Below are 18,077 nucleotides of genomic sequence, written 5' to 3' on the forward strand. Positions count from 1 at the left end.
AACTTTACATGAAGTAGTATATAGGATGAAGGCAGAATATAATATCCAATCACGATATCAGTATCACGCACACAATAAAATAAAGGTGCGCTATTAAGCGCAAAAAGTAGCTATTTCCATAATTTTGCATCAAAGTAGGCATGATTTAAGAACAAACCTCAAATTACTTTAAAACTGGAATGTTGTACAACTGGAAGGCATGGAAACAAATGTAATAGGAGAAAGTGAGGACTGCAGATGCTGGAGTTAAGAGTCCAGAGTGTGGTGCTGGAAAAGCACAGCAGGTCAGTCAGCATCTGAGGAGCAGGAGAATCGAAGTTTCGGGCATAAACCCTTCATTCCTGATGTAGGCTTATGCCCGAAATGTCGATTCTCCCGCTTGTACAGTCATACAGCACGGAAACAGATCCTTCAGTCCAACTAGTCTATGCCAAGCATAATCTCCAACTAAACTAGTCTCATGTGCCTGCTCCTGGTCCATATCCCTCCAAACCTTTCCTATTCATGTACTTAGCCAAATGTCTTTTAAATGTTGTAATTATACCCACATCCACCATTTCCTCACCATTTCATTCCACACGCGAACCACCCTCTGTATAAAAAAATTTGTCCCTCATGTCTTTTTTTAAATCTTTTTCCTCTCACCTTAAAAATGTGTCCCTTAGCACACTACCATAAAATGTTAGACTGTAGATTTAAATTAACAATTTCATCCCTAATGAAGTCTGGTTTCAATCAGTTATCAGCAGAGAAAAAGGGAGTCACACAGAAATGGTCCCTCCTACTGTTGCTTATTCCTTACAGAATGATTATATATTACTGATTATAATTTTTGGAAAAAAAGTCTGATCCAGACATGGTCAAAGAGATGGGCATAACGAAGAAAGAATAGCTACTTTAAAAAAAGAACTGAGAAGTGTAATTGTTGAGAAAACACAATTAGAAAATCACATCAGTGCACATTAATCAAGATTAGTCACTGCCAGGCATTTTACATCAATATGACAACCTGTATTGTGCACCAAAAAAAAACAAAAAATAGGAAACAGTGAATTACCCTGATAGGTTATGCAAGTTATCACTATCACTTCTTATTTAACTTGTTGCAATCGCCTCTCTCTCTCAAACCAGTAACAAAGTACACTATAATACCAATCCTTTAGAAAAAACTACACAGGATAAATTAAGTTGTGTTAATATTTCAGATTAATATTTCTTAAAAAAAAGGAAGATTTCCTTTTGAATAGTGGTCATTAACCCCAACAATTTGAGGCTGCTTCTTCCCTTTCCATCGTGAACTCCAGCTCAAACACAGACAGCGCTAAACAATACGGAAGTGAAATAAAAATAACGTTTGTAGCACCACTGCATTAGAAAATGTGCTTAATGTTTTGATATTAAATGCAATGCACAAATTGCATTTTGTTTGAGGGTTTTTAAAGTACTCAACATTAAACTGGACAGATGGTACAGAAATAGTGAAAACTTTACCTTGTCAATTTCTTTCCCTTATTAGCTGAATTTGGTCTGCTTCGTTGTGTGCTTTTCAGTTCAACTTTATTTTTGTTCTGAATCATGTAAAGAAAATATAACTACAATTATTTTCACTAAATGACTCATAATTCAAGGTGCAAGATTGAAATGTATAAAATTGGGCGGCGGAGCATAGTTCGGATAAACAGGAAGATATTTTTCCTCTTGATGGAAGGATCAATGACCAGGGGCTTAGATTTAAGATAATGGGCAAATGGTTTAGAGGGGATGTGAGGAAAAATATTTTAACCCAGTGGGTGGTGGGAATTCAGAACTCATTGCCTGTAAGGATGGTAGAAGAAGAAATCTTCATACCATTTCAGGAGTACTGAGATGTGCACTTGCGATGCCAAGGCATACAGGCTATGGCCTTATGGAAAATGGGATTGGAATAGTTGGGTCCTTGTTCCTTTTATTTGCTATTTTCATTTTACCCAATAAGAATAAATTATTCTAATGCTTTCATAAAAAAGCACATTTTGATAGTTACAAACATGGCAAGATTTAGCTAATTTTGTTTGTGAAATTTAAAGTTACTCTGTCCCCTTTTTCTGTCAGTCCTCCTTTCCCAATATTATGCAACACCTTGACCTTGTTACCATTTTGACCTCATTAGCATCCAACAACATGACTGGTGTCTGCCTGATTCGGACATATATTAAATTTGTTTCACTTGTCTGCTGCAGGATTTCCAATCTTAGTAAAGGTAATGGAAGTTTGCCTCAAATTTAGGGGCTTTAAAATCTCAGGTTTACATAACTTTGACTGAATTAAAACCAATTATATAAATTAATCAATCAACAATGCACACCATTCTGAAAAGCGCAAGATGTCCGTCAGCAAGGCAAGCCATGCTAACTTACAAAATAAATTCTTGACAAAAAGGTGCAAAGCTGAAGGTTTCTTGGTACCTTAAAAATGGATCTTCCAGGGTAAAACAGTTTAGAAACTGAACAATTCAGTAGTCTCAGAAATCAAAGAGCTGAATTTTCTTATTTTCAGTTAAAGTATTTTTCAAGTGAGATTCATGAAACCCAATCCACCATGGTTCACAGTGACTTTTCCCATGCAAACTCCTGCTCTTTGCCCTATTAATTGTGGAACCAGGCTCTCTGGAACTTTTCTTGAGCAATGATGTGGTTGTGGAGGCAAATGTGCCCACCACTGCTGGGACGTTTCACTATTCATGCTGCTGGTGCCATGTTTAAAGCCCAGCAGCAGACCATTTCAAATGCTGTAAGCCAGGAACTGCCCCTCTCAATTTGGTGCTCAGCTCTCATCAGTCAGGGCCCAGAAAGCAAAGCTTGCTCCCCGCATGGTGGACAAAGACCTGGAGGTTGTAGTGGTTAGGCAGGCAGTCCTTTATCCTGTTGACTGCCAGATCCAGTTATCCGGAATAGATAGCAACCTGGGTCAATGCTGTATCCAAGGTTAAAAGGAATGCCCAGCAGTACAGGAAGAAATTGAATGATCTTCTGTGCTTCGCAGGTCCAACCATTTTCTCTGCCATTTAGATTAGATTACCTAAGGTTGGAAACAGGCCATTTGGCCCAACAAGTCCATGCCGGCCCTCCGAAGAGTAACCCATGAAGATCAATTTCCCTCCGACTAATGCACCAAATACTATGGGCAATTTAGCATGGCCAATTCACCTGACCTGCACATCTTTGGACTGTGGGAGGAAACTTGAGCATCCAGAGAAAACCCACTCAGACATGGGGAGAATGTGCAAATTCCACACATTCGTCCGAGACTGGAATCGAATCCGGGTCCCTGGTGCTGTGCGGCAGCAGTGCTAACCACTGAGCCATCATGCGGTCCCATTTCATACACATGGAGCCACCACTCACTCAAACTCTGCCACAGCGCACAGCTCATGGACTACAATTCAGTCAATGATACACTGCATGTATTACTTCCACTCAATAGTTCTTCCCTCTGGGCAATTAGGGATGGTGAATAAATGCTGGCTTAGCCAATGACATCTATATCTCATGAATGAGTAAAAGAAAATCCTCATCTTCCCAAATTATTGTCCCCTTCTGCTCTCTTTTGGATCTGGTGATGTGTAATGAGGTAGGTTTAATAAATTATGCCAGAGTTAAAGATTCCTGAGGAAATGTGAATATGTATGATAAATTTAACATTCAGTTTGAAAGGGAGGAACATGGGTCAAAAACAATGCTAAGTTTAAATAAGGGAAATCACAAAGGAACAGGATCAGAATTAGTTAGAGTGGATTTGGAAAGTAGTTTAGCAACAAAGAGGTTTAATGAAGCATGGCAGATACTTAAGAAAATAGTTCATGGCCCACAGTAAAATGTATCCCTGTCATGTCAGAAAGAACAACTCTAGGAAGGGAAAAAAACCAATCACAGATCAAGTTAAAGATAGCACCAAATTAAAAAACAACATACAATGTGGCAAAGGTTAGTGGTGAGCCAGAGGATTGGGAAAGTTTAAAAACCAACAAATGACAAGCAAAATCGTTATATAGAGACTGAAGATGTACTTTAAACATGCAAGTAACATGAAGACACACAGCAAAAGTATCTATAAATATATAAAAAGGAAGAGACAGACCAAAGTTAATGTAGGTCCCTTAGAGAACAAGGCTGAAGAAATAATAATGGGGAACCAGGAAATGGCAAAAGAGTTGAATTAATATTTTGTATTGGTCTTCTTAGTGGAAGATATTAACAGCAGTCAAAATTACTGAATAATGAAGAGCCAAAAGAAGGAGACAAATAAATATAACAACTATCACTAGAGAAAAAGTGCTAGAGATATTAATGGGGCTAAAAGCCAATAAGTCCTCTGGACTCAAAGGGATGCATCCTGACATATTAAAAGTAGGTACAGACATAATGGTTGCATTGGTAATCTTCCAAGAATCCTTAGAGTACAGCAGGGAAGAGGTGACGCAAATGGAATGGTGGCTTTTATTTCAAAGAGAATGGGTTATAAAAATAGAGAAGCTTTGTTAAAACCATACAAGGCAGTAATCAGACCACAGCAGGAATACTGTGAACAATTTTGATCCCTTTATCTAAGGAAAAATATATGGCATTAGAGGCAGAGCTCCTGATTCAGAGGTAGGGACCCTACCACTGACCACCTTAGTCTTTTATAAATAGAATAAGCAACAGAAAAAGCTCAACAAATATTTATGTTAATACCTTTGTTATTTTATTTTCAGAAGATGCTCCATCAGAAGGAACAAATTCTCTGGGGAAAAAAAAATATATAAATACATATTTTTATTTTGGCTCATGCACTACATAATAGATAAATGATTATTCAAATATCAAGTAACCATAAGTCATGACTCATTCTCTTAGATTTCATCTTGCATAAAAGGAATATTAAATGCAACAGGAACATTAGTTATAGTCAATATATACATTACTACATTCAGTATTGTAACAATAAAATATCTCAAGCACTTCACTGTCAACTTTAAGATAAGTATCTATTTGTAAGTTCATGCTTCTGCATCACTTAAATTCATTTTTCTTGAGTTTGATGAATTTAGTTAGGTCAAAATCTTACTCATAAGTTGCACATAATTTGGAAGTTAGGTCCTGTGTCTCAGCAGAATGGTTTTCTGCATTCAGATGACACCTTCTATTAACTGAACATGAAACAGCACTTCAAAAGTGGTCATGTTGAACTTTTAAGCCACATGATCTAATCTAAAGCCAAATCTGTGTGATGAGCAGTCTTCAAATATGGAAGAGGAATTGATAGAAATTCTGCTGAATTTAATTTTTAGGGGAGTTGGGACGCCGATTTTTTGAAGTATTTTCTTCCTTCTCATTTTCCTTTTCTGTGTCTTGCTACATTTCCATATCAGTGTGCTGGAGGCATGTTTTTGGGATATTCCAATGCCTTCAACAGCTCTGTAATCAGTCACTCTCTGATGTGGAACAGCAGATGTGATAAGACTTCTGGCAATTTCCCTGTCTTATGATGATTAAACACTGAGCCTTCGCCAGACAGGTACAAGAAGGGCAATCAGTAACTCAATGTTACTGAAGAATAGGCACAAATTCTTTACTTCAACACTGCAAATCGTAATTTATGAGCACCACATGTGTTACCTTGGGCTTTTTCAATGGCACAACAATTATATATGTTAATTGATTGTAGGTTCGTAGAAATTACACGAAATGTTATGATTTGAAATGCAATAAATGGGTCACACTGTTGTTCTATTAGTTCTTCCTACACAAAAGGTAACATGCCACTGCTGTCAGGCAATATTAGAACACATACTGCTCAAATAAATTAATAATAAAATTGAAAAATCTGGAAACACTCGACAATTCTGACAATATGGACTGGATTTGATGCAGCCCACTGTAGTGGAAAACATAGTGACCAGGCCGACTTAATCACGAGAGAGGGCCTACAACAGTCTCTCTGATAAAGTAAGGGGCCGAATGGAGCTGACAAACTTCTTCTGGCTGCTGATAATGGGATGACAATGAGGTTCATATATGATGGCACAGCTTTGATTGGCCCTTAGTGGACAGGACTTCTGCCACAATGGTCCTTAAGTGTAGGGGAGGCCTGATGATTGCTACTTAAGTGACTGAACAGCACTTGATTCTTTTGGGCCTCCCACCCTGAACTGATGGTAGTTCCTCAATGGTACTCCGTCCAGTGGGGAATATCTCTACTAGCTGACAAAAACTCAGCTCGTGTGGAAAGAGAAACAGTTAATGTTTCAGGTGGATGGCGTTTCACTAGAACCTGTCGCTACTTAACATACACCAATTCCCTTGGAGATAATAAAAGTAAGACTTTTAATAACTCAAAAACAGCCTCCTATCATATATCAACACTTGACAAAATCCCTACGTTATTCAGAATTAAAAATTAAGTTAACTTGTGTCTATGTAATTTGTGACACGTTGATTGAGAAATTTGGTGCAAAAAATTTGCATGTAACAAAGTAGCTGATGTAAGATAAGAAAATGTGACCCAGACAGTGCAACAAACCACAAGTGAGACATATTGTTTTTCTAAAATTGGGTGAGTCAGAGAGATGGAAGAAAAGTAGTTGGGGAGAGTAAGGAAATGGCAGAAATACTACACACGAATTCTGCTTCAGTTATCAGAAGGTGGAAATTAAGACTTGATATATATGAAGTGGGTGTGGAACATGGAGTTTATTAATCAGAGGTGGCATAATTTAAGAAATGACTCAAATCTAAGGTAGACATTTACTAAGAGGAAAATGTTGCATTTGTAAAAGAATCCAATTTAAGTGACAACAATTTAAGGGTGTTAGGTGTAACTTTTAGTATTAAAGCACGATTCAAAAACAATAGAAGAGATGTGAGAATTGTATTCCTGCTGTGGTATGGAGGATGAAGAGCTACACTCATGAAGGTTTAAGATATGAGAATAAGATCAGTTAACTTGCCATAAGACAGATTTGATCCTTAGTTTCTGGCAAATAATTGATTTAGCTGAACTGAGTGAGGAATTAGTTTCTTTGGCTTCAATGTCCCCATTCATAGAAGAAAAATACTTTGCTACAGTCACCATATTGCCCAGGTACTTCCGGCTCGAAGTGGATGTTGGAAAAGGTTTGGTTCAGTTGTCATGACTCATAGTCATAAACTTTGATGGCATTTCAATGTTCAGGCTGACAGAGCAATAAGGCTTATTATGCAAACAATCAGATTATCGAACATCACTAACAATTTGGAACAGTACCCTCATACCTGTCACATCCATAAGAGGAAGGGAAGAAAACTAAAAGGGGCTGGGGTGAGCTTAATAAATTTGTCTGTAAATGTTACTGTCCATTTCGATCATAAAAATCATAGGTTAATGATATCAGTCAGGTACTATGGGGGTCACAAAAATGGTTTCAATATTGCCATATTAACGACGAAATACATAGATAATTCAGTTCTATGCCATTAATGAAAATGTATATTAAAAACCACTGAATTTCAGTGGAGTCAGTTTCAGGAAAAATAGTGTCTTAAGTATATTTATTTCAACACCTAAACACATAATTAGATCTGAAAAGTCTTACTGGTCAACAGTGACAAGTAGAAGTCAATCTAAATAACAAAATTAGTGTCACTAAGTAAATTTTAGTTGATAGACCAAAGCTCTGGCTTTCGCTCTATCATAAAAAGTTAAAAAATGCAATTTGACATTCAGTATAACACGCAGTGCAGAAACATAGAAAATATAATCGTGGCTGATCATCCTACTCAGTACCCTGTTCCCACTTTCACCTCATAACCCTTAGCCTTGGACCCTTTAGCCTAAGAACTACATCTAACACGGTTTAAAGACTCTATCAAAGAACTGTCCCGTAGAATGTATATTTTAAAAAATGCAATTAAACTTAAAAGGTTAAATATAACTATCAAACATTCTTGAATGGCTGGTTAATGCAATGAATAGTGATGAGATCAAAGGGGCTCCTTGGAATGGGCAAAGGGGAGCAAGTTCTGAAAATACAGTAAGAATTGAAAAACTGAAATTCTAACATGAGGAAATAACTTACCAATTTTGCCCTTAAGCTTTAAACGGCACCGTCAGAAACTGACTACCTTAATTCAACGCATTCAACTCCCCTTCTCAGACATTCATCAAGCTATCTTCATCACACATGCTCCATAAACATTGTCCTCCCTCACTTTTCATCCACTCAAATCAAACCACAGCATCATACATTCTCTTGGTCCAACACTCTGAAACCTTCAGAACTTCATTTCAGAACTCATGAACTATTATGATTTGCAGGCATCTGCCAAGTTACTTTAAGTACAGGGATACACATGCATCTACACAGGATGGTTTCATTTCTTACCAGTCATTCTGCATTCACTTGGAGGCTGCCAGCCTCTGTGGTTTGCAGCGCATTTTAGCACACAGACTCTTCAGTTCTAAATTATAGACTGCTAGTTTCCATGTCTTGCATTGCTTTTAGAGAAGAGGGATGGGCAGGCAACTTGTCACATTTCAGAGCATTGAACAGTCAAGGGGTGTGCATGTTACTGTAAAACACAATGCTACATCAATACCACACCAGTACATGAAATTGCTGGAAAAGCTCGGCAGATCTGGTAGTACCTGTGGAGAGAAATCAGAGTGGGTGTTGCAGGTCGAGTGACCCTTCCTCAGAACATGTTCCAGCAATTTCTGTTTTGGTTTCTGATTTATAGCATCCGTAGTTCTTTCAGTTCTTGGCAATGTTAGGTGTGTGATTGATTTACTTAGTAAAATAATTTAGTTTGCACTTTTGAACTTTGGCATATATGTTTTCTATGTATTTGAGGGAGTTTAAACATGAACTCAGATACATTTCTGTAAAACTGGTCATTCATTTTAAAACACAGTATTAGAGAGAGACTCCCTAAAGAGTATGTGTTTTAGTTATATTGGGAGAGTTTATGAGTGAACAAAGTAAAGAGTGTAGCATTATGCTTTCCAATACAAGATATTTTGAGGTCTTAGGAGAAACATCCATAGCTTAGAAAAAGGTGTTCTGATTTCAATTTGGAATAGTTTACAGAAGACAGTTGATTGAAGTTACAGTTAAGTCCTTTGGATTTGAACAAGATGGAAATTCTTCCTGGTGTGGGTAATGGTGTAAAGTTGTGTTATAGAGTCATACAGCATGGGAACAGACCCTTTGGTCCAAGTCGACCATAATCCTAAACTAGTTCCATCTGCTGGCACTTGGCCCATATCCCTCCAAACATTTCTTATTCATGTACTTATCCTAATGTCTTTTAAATATTGTAACGGTACCTGCATCCACCACCTCCTCAGGACATTCTTTCCACACACAAACCACTTTCTATGTAAAAAAATTGCCCCTCATGTCTTTTTAAAATCTTTCTCCTCTCACCTTAAAAATATGCCCCCAACCTTGAAATCCCCCACCCTAGGGAAAAGACACCTGCTATTCACCTCATGATTTTATAAACCTCTGTAAGGTCACCCCTCAACCTCCAATGCTCCAGTGAAAAACATCCCAGCCAATCCAGCCTCTCCTTGAAACTCAAACTCTCCATTCCCAGCAATATCCTGGTAAATCTTTTCTGAACTCTCTCTGCCTGAACATTATCCTTCCTATAACAGGGAGACCAGAACTGGACAAAGTACTGCAGAAGAAGCCTCAACAACACATTTTTTTCCCTTAATGAGTCATGTGAGGAATTGTGTAAAATGAAAACAGATGAATGAGTATTGATGCAGGATCAGCAAAACTGATGAAGGTCCCTCAGTAATTGAATAGGAAGTGCAATGGAAAGGAGGTTTTGGTAGTTGGGAGAATAAGGTGGCTCAGAGCAATTAGGTGGATATGGTGTATGGAATAGTGAAAATTGTAGTCGATGAGCCTTAGTGAGAGGCATGTGCAATGACAGAGTTAGGGTGAGTGGACACCCTGTGAGTGAGATAGGGAGAAAATACTGGGATTGTAGAGCACATAAGATCATTGACTTTCTTCCAGCACTATTGTGTGTTCTTTTTAACCTCAGTCACCTAAGCCACCATCTCGGTCCAGACTGACTGTGCCTAGTGGTCAAGCTTTGTTTGGAAACCTGCAGAAAAAAACACTGCCTTCCTCTCCACTACCCCACCCACCAGTACCTTCAGATCCCTGTTAGTGAAGCAGAGAGCTAACTTACTTTGTTGGGCCTTGTCCTCTGTGTTAATGCCACTGCACCCAGTCTGACAGACACTTACTGGTTTGAAGCATTTGAAGTGGTGTGTAACTGGAGTTTAGATATAGTGCCACAGAGTGAACACAAGATACCTTATGTTCACTCTGCCACGTGCTTTCACAGCCCAGATTCATTAAGTGAAGCACAGAAGATTGCATGGGAAAAGTTGCAGTGAACAATGGCAGCAGGGGCACTTGACCTTTATTCAACAAACACTAGCACAAAACGGGAAAACTGTTGTCTTCTCCAGAAATGTGTCGAGACTATGTAATGTGTGTAATGTACAATGGCCCGAAAGTGAATGGTTTTTCCACCTTACTCAGATAGAACAGAATTGTTGGTGTAAGAGATGGGAGTAGAATCTCATAATAAATTGGTTGCGAATTAAGCACAGGTTGAGACTGAGGCTCTTGCATACTTATGCATGTTTGCATTTTAGCTTGCTGAGCTATTCCTTGATCAGGATGTCAAACTTGAAACCTTCACTTGGTGCGACAAAACTTTACATGAAGGAAACATTTAAAGTACATTATTCCTGCACAAATAATTCTTTAACGTTGTTCAATGAGTAATTATCTTACCTCATTTTCTCATCATTCATAGCAACTGTTCCAAGATATGATAATGATTGAGACAGCATTTCTTCTTGCCCCTTCTAGACACATAACCAAACAATCTTCTTAATCATTTAATAGACAACAAAATATGAAGACAGTAATAGATAATCACAAAGTCTGATGTTAAATTTGGATGTTATGTAAGTTAGAAAAAGATGGAAAGCAAACTCAATAAACTTGAGTCAATATAAATACATGTTTTTAAAAGTGGAAGGAAAACACAAATGAAATTTTTGTTCAAAATACAATGTTAATTACAAAAAGTATTTTTTCTTCTATATATCTATCAACATGGGGCTGTTGAGTAGGGAGGTTTTGAACATTATGTATCCTCCTACAGTTTCTTTCCCTTTTAAGATGCAGCTAACCAAAAAAAATCCAATAAAGACAAAAGAATTAAAGAATTTGTTTTCTAGGATCATTTCTATCAGTATCTATTATTAAGATATTCAGGCACTTGCAACTGACATGAAGTTCAGGAATAGCGTCATTTAAGACCTCCAGTTTTCAGCTGCGGTTTTCTAATTCCCAGAAACAGGGAAGGGCAGTGGACAGTAATAAATACAGAATCACAGCTGAAATAACACTGCTGTTAAAATTTTGATTCGCTTATTCAGGGAAAACTCTCAATATTTTGCCAATCCTATTGCTAAGACAATCAACAGGGGGTATTTAGCCCTTCATGTGATTACTTGCTCTCATTTCCTAAGACCATGGCCCAATATTTAAGGGGGAGGAAGGGAATTGGACAGGCAAAACAGAGTCAGTCTATCATGGCAGAAGTTCTGTTTAAGGGAACCAGATGAACACTGCTGCTATTCGTAGCCCATCTCGTTATACTGCAGAAAACACCTATCTGTATCAACAGCCTTGGGAAATACAGCAAGCAAGTACAAAATCAAAATCAGGATCCCAGCCTAATACGGCACGTAATTTAATTATGGTGAACAGTCCTGCCTCTTAAAATGGCAACAGGTTCACATGTGGCAGATTGGAAACGTGATATCCCTCCAACTATTCAGAGAGGGTAGAAATTCAATCACCTCCCTACCAACTCCTTAGGTCTTACCAGGACATTCACCCAACAAAACTGTGAAAATCAGTAACTCACTGTATAGGGAGTAATCAGATCAAATTCACTTTCTGTTAATCCATAAAACAGTAGTTTGCAGAAACATGTCTTTTGAAACCTGTTTTGATTATACATTGTGACCTAATTGTGAAAATAATAATTCATTATTTTGTAATTCCTCCACAATGAGCAGCACTTTGCAATGTTGACACTTAAAAGACTCCGAAAGACCAAAAAGATTATGCCCAATATCCAAACCAATCTACATCCCTCAAGGAAAGGTCAGATCATTTGGTCCTTAACACAATACATTTTGTGGGATTTGCTGCACTTAAATTACCTGCTACATCTTTTACATTTTAAGTGACTACACTTGAAAATAATTTCTTTAGCTGTAAAGCACATAAAGGTGCTTAAAAATGCAAGTCATTTTCTTTCTTTAATCAGAGATGTGAGATTTAATCTCAATTTAAATTTGTGCTCGAATTTCTTAAGAGAAAGAATTTCAAATCAGATAACTTTTCCATTTGATTGGTCAAAAACTGGTAATGTTTGCATATCGTTCATCATGCTTGCTATTGATTTGAGGTCATGTCCATATAACTGTTGTATCTTCAGAATAGGTGAAATTTAGGGAAGAATATTTCCAATAGTGATAGCACCACAATTCAAAATAGTCTCCTATTCTGCAATTAAACTTACCATGACTTCTTCAGCTTGACGGACGAGATCAGCTGTCTTTGCTTCCAGTTCTGCATTTAATCTCCTAATTAAATACAATTTTTTTAATAGAAATTAAGTTTAGCTCTACAGCTCTATAACATTTAGATGTATACTCATTTATTTATTGCATATTTACAGTAACATTTCAGATTGTAGACCATAATGTTGGTCTTTATTGCAGGGAATAAGCTTTTTTCTTATTCATTCACAGGATGTGGGCATCATTTATTGCCCAAAGGGCAGTTAAGAGTCAACCACGATTCTGTGCGTCTGGAGTCACATGTAGTCAAGACCAGGTAAGGATGTCAGTTTCCTTCCCTATTAGAGGATTAGAGAACCAGATATAGTTTTCTGACAATCAACATGGTCATCAGTAGACTCCTAATTCTAGATTATTATTGGATTTGAATTCCACCATCTGCCGTGGAAGGATTCATACCTATATCCCCAGAACATTACTTGGACCTCTGGATTATCAGTCCAGTAATAATGCTATTAGGCCATCATCACCTCCTATTTTACAAATACTACACAGAGTTTTTGTCTCGGAAGACTTTACTATAGCAAACATTCACGCATTAATTCCTAGAATGAGGAATCCTAGCTGAATAAAATGGACTTATGCTCTCTGCACTTTAGAAGAGTAAGAGGTGATCTCGTTGAAACATACAAGATTCTAGAGGGGAGTTGTGGACACTCTATTTCTGAATGTATTCAAAACTGAGACAGACAGATTTTTGGCCTGAGGGAATCAAGGAAAATTGGGCTGAAAATGAAGTTGTAGTCAAAGGTCAGCCATTATCATACTGAAAGATAGGCAAGGCTCAATTGATTACATGGTCTTCTCTTATTTCTTATGTGTGATATGTAGATTAATGTACTAGTTATTCTTACTTGTATTCTTCTTCTTTAGCCAGTAAATCTCCTGCAGACAAATTTCGTATTGAAGCTGAGGAGGGGTGCGAGGCTGATTTACTAGACATAGCTTTCTTTGTCTAGATTCAAAAGCAATTCAAATTAATTGTAAGGGAATACATCTTAAAGATATAGCAAACTATTCTTCATGTGAACATCAAAAGACTAGTTTTAATGAACACAAAAATATATGTAGCAGGTTCTTCTGCACTTTGATGTCGAGTTATAGAGCTAGACAGCAAGGTCCAATTCATCCATAGCGACCAGATATTCTAAATTAATCTAGTCCCATTTCCAGAACTTAGCCCATATCCCTCTAAACCTTTCCTATTCATATACCCATCCAGATGCCTCTTAAATGTTGTAATTTTACCAGCCTCCACCACTTCCTCTGGCAGCTCATTCCAGACACGCATCACCCTTTGCATGGAAAAGTTACCCTCAGGCCCCTTTTAAATCTTTCCCTCTAGTATGGGACTCCACTACCCTGGGGAAAAGACCTTGACTATTCAGCATATTTAAGCCCCTAATGTTTTTATAAACTTCTATGTCACCCCTCAGCCTTCGACTCTCCAGGGAAAAGAGCCCCAGCCTATTCAGCCTCTCCACATAGCTCAAACCCTCCAAACCTGGCAACATCCTTGTAAATCTTTTGTGAACCCTTTCAAGTTTCACAACCTCCTCCCAATAGCACGGTGATCAGATTGAATGTCCTTTAAATGTTGCAATTGTACCAGCCTCCACCACTTCCTCTGGTAGCTCATTCCATACCAGCACCACCCTCTGGCTTTACATACTCTATTCCTTGCTGTCAATACCTGACATATACATCCTTCTTCTTCTTGACCACAATTTCAATTTCTCTAGTCATCCAACATTCCCTAAACTTCCCAGCCTTGTCTTCACCCTAACACGGAATACTATGTCTGCACTCTCATTACTTCATTTTTGAAGGCTTCCTATTTTCCAGCCGTCCCTCTACCTGCAAATATCTGCCCAAAATCAACTTTTGTAAGTTCCTGCTTAACACCATCAAAATTGGCCTTCCTTCAATTTAGAACTTATCCTTTTCCATTTCTATTTTGAAACTAATAGCCTCAAAGTGCTTCTCCAGTGACACCTCAGTCACCTGCGCTGCCTTATTTCCCAAGAGTAAGTCAAGTTTTGCTCCTTCTCAAGTACATCTACATACTGAATCAGGAAATGTTTTCGGACACACTTATTAAATTTCTCTCCCGTAACAGATTGGCCATCCCAGTCTACATTTGGGAAGTTAACATTACCACCTTATTATTCTAACAGATAGTTGAGACCTCCTTACAAATTTGCTTCTCAATTTCCTGCTGACTACTGGGGTATCTATAACACAATCCCAATAACATGATCATCCCTTTTGTATTTCTCAGTTCCACCCAAATAACTTCCCTGGATGCACCCCCAAGAATATCCTCCCTAAATACAGCCGTAATGTTATCCCTAAACAAAAACGCCACTCCCTCTCTTCTCCACCTCCACACACACCCCCGTCCAACCTCTTTCAATCCTTCCTACAGCATCTACACCATGGAATATTAAGCTGCCAGTCCTATCCATCCCGAGCTATGTTTCTGTAATTGCTATGATATCTCGATCCCATGTTCCCAATCATGCCCTGAGTTCATATGTCTTCCCTGTTGGGCCTCTTGCATTGGGATAAATGCAATCTAATTTATCAGTCCTATCTCATTCTCTGTTTTGTTCCTGCGTCCTCTGACTGTATGACTTGTTTCTTTTCCCAACTGCACCAGTCTCAGAATGATCTCTTTCCTCACTACCTGCCTGGGTATTCCCCACACCCCCTTATTAACTTAAATCCTCTGAGCAGCTCGAGCAAATCTCTCTGCCAGTATATTAATCCGCTTCCAATTTGGGTGCAATTGTCCTTCTTAGACAAGTCACTTCTACTCCAGAAGAGATTCCAATGATCCAAAATGTTAATTCCTCTCCCTTCCACCAGCTCCTCAGCCAGGCATTCATCTACTCTATCCTCCTATTCCTCCTCTCACACCAGGTAACGACACTGGGAGTAATCCAGACATTACCACCCTCAAGAACCTACTTTTTAAATTTTTGCCTGATTTCCTATATTCTCTCCTCAGAACCTCATCCTTTTTCATCCTATGTCATTAGTTCCAATGTATACACTCAGCTCCTCCTGTCTCTCACCCCTTTGAGAATATTCTGCACCCTCTCTGAGATATCCTTGATCCTGGCACCATGGAGGCAACATTCCATTCTGATGTTTTGTCATCGGCTGCAGAAACATCTGTCTGTGCCTCTAACTAGTGTGTCTGAGCCAGTCTCAGTCCCAGAAACTTGGCTGTCCGTGCTACAGTCTCTCGAGTACATCACCCCCTACATTTTCCAAAACAACATACTTGTTTGAGATGGGGATAGCCGCAGGAGATTCCTGCACTACTACCTACCCCTCCTCCCCTGGAGGTATCCCATTTACCTGACTGTATGGGCAGTTTTTCTCCCTTCCTGAAACTGCCATCCATCACACACCCTGGATCCTGTAAATTCCTCCTTGCTTGTAGGTGCTGCTCAGCCAATCCATGTGATCCGATAGACATAATCATCAGTAACATGGAAACACTCCCTAATCTCCCACATCTGACTGGAAGAGCACATCATTATAGTAAATACCATCTTTACACTTTAATAATCAACAGACATCAGGAACTAAAACAGAACTAGAGGCTGAACAGGCTGGGGCTGTTTTCCCTGGAGCATCAGAGGCTAGGCGGTGACCTTATAGAGGTTTACAAAATTATAAAGGGCACAGATAGGATGAATAGACAAAGTCTTTTCCCAGGGGGGGGGGGAAGAGTCCAGAACTAGAGGCCATAGGTTTAGAGTGAGAGGGGAAAGATTTAAAAGAGACCTAAGGGGCAACTTTTTCACACAGAGGGTGGTACATGTATGGAATGAGCTGCCAGAGGATGTGGTGGAGGCTGGTACAATTGCAACATTTAAGAGGCATTTGGATGGGTATCTGAAGAGGAAGGTTTGGAGGGATGTGGGTGGGGTGCTGGCAGGTGGGACTAGATTGGGTTGGGATATCTGGTCGGCATGGACGGGTTGGACCAAAGGGTCTGTTTCCATGCTGTACATCTCTATGACTATGATTTCTGATAGAAGTAGAGTCAGAGTATGAGACTTAACCTGGTTCACAATAACAAATTATGAAATAGATTTGTGAAATCTGGCCCTTAAATCAACATGCTTCTTCTAATTTCCACATTTAAGAAATATATTCACCGATATTTTGGGCCACACGACACTTTCTATGTGTGTCAGTATGTAATTATTTTAATGAAGTACACAGCATGGTTTGGAGTGAGCCATCATTTTAAAGCAATATTTCTACCAAAATGGGCCAACGCCTTGCCATGAGGAGGAACAGGCCGCGGGTGACGCCCCTTTACAAAATACAAGGTTTCATACAACCAGGGCAGCTCTGGCGGGAATGAAGCACCAGGCTCGCCGGCCTCCTCATACTCCCTCAGTCCCGCTCGCCCACCCCGGGGTACTCTATACCCCGGACCCCAATGCTCCTATTCCCCCGCCGCTGGCCCTCACCGTGAACTGGGATTGCCGCCCCTCCATGGCAACCTCCTGCCCTGGTTTCCAAGGCGACGGTAAACCTCGCGAGAGCTGCAGCTGGAGGCGGGGCCGACGCTGGAGGCTGAGCTCAGTCTCTCCGCCCACACACACTGACAGACTGTCCCCACCCTCAACTCACACACACTGACAGACTGTCCCCACCCTCAGCTCACCCACTGACAGACTGTCCCCACCCTCAGCTCACCCACTGACAGACTGTCCCCACCCTCAGCTCACACACACTGACAGACTGTCCCCACCCTCAGCTCACACACACTGACAGACTGTCCCCACCCTCAGCTCACACATTGACAGTGTCCCCACCCTCAACTCACACACACTAACAGACTGTCCCCACCCTCAGCTCACACATTGACAGTGTCCCCACCCTCAGCTCACACACACTGACAGACTGTACCCATTCTCACCTCACACACACTGACAGACTGTCCCCACCCTCAGCCTACACACACTGACAGAACACCCCACCCACAGCTCACACCCACTGACAGACTGTCCCCACCCTCACCTCACACACTGACAGACTGTCCCCACCCTCAGCCCATACACACTGACAGACTGTCCCCACCCTCACCTCACACACTGACAGACGTCCCCACCCACAGCCCACACACACTGACAGACTATTTCCACCCTCACCTCACACATTGATAGACTGTCCCCACCCTCAGCTCACACACACTGACAGACTGTTCCCATCCTCACCTCACACATTGATAGACTGTCCCCACCCTCAGCTCACACACACTGACAGACTGTCCCCATCCTCACCTCACACACATTGAGACTATTCCCCACCCTCAGTCCCCACACATATTGACACACTGTCCCCACACT

The 18,077-nt window shown here is 39.8% G+C and overlaps 1 protein-coding gene across 1 annotated transcript in view; it reads right to left on the reverse strand.

The window, feature by feature from the left end:
- The window catches only part of tex9 (testis expressed 9), a 71,074-nt gene extending 53,834 nt beyond the window's left edge, over window positions 1–17,240 (reverse strand). Inside the window, exons 1-6 of the mRNA XM_043677479.2 lie at window positions 17,196–17,240; window positions 13,551–13,651; window positions 12,636–12,699; window positions 10,826–10,899; window positions 4,713–4,761; window positions 1,492–1,568 (exon numbers count right to left, since the gene is read on the reverse strand). Coding sequence (XP_043533414.2) covers window positions 1,492–1,568; window positions 4,713–4,761; window positions 10,826–10,899; window positions 12,636–12,699; window positions 13,551–13,651; window positions 17,196–17,222 — 392 coding nt within the window. The 5' untranslated portion in view covers window positions 17,223–17,240. The remainder of the gene's footprint in view (window positions 1–1,491; window positions 1,569–4,712; window positions 4,762–10,825; window positions 10,900–12,635; window positions 12,700–13,550; window positions 13,652–17,195) is intronic.
- Between the last annotated feature and the right edge of the window lie 837 nt (window positions 17,241–18,077).

The sequence above is a fragment of the Chiloscyllium plagiosum genome, unplaced genomic scaffold, assembly GCF_037043375.1.
Source record: "Chiloscyllium plagiosum isolate Xiang-an unplaced genomic scaffold, Cpla_swu_hap1 HiC_scaffold_39, whole genome shotgun sequence".
Classification (NCBI taxonomy): Eukaryota; Metazoa; Chordata; class Chondrichthyes; order Orectolobiformes; family Hemiscylliidae; genus Chiloscyllium; species Chiloscyllium plagiosum.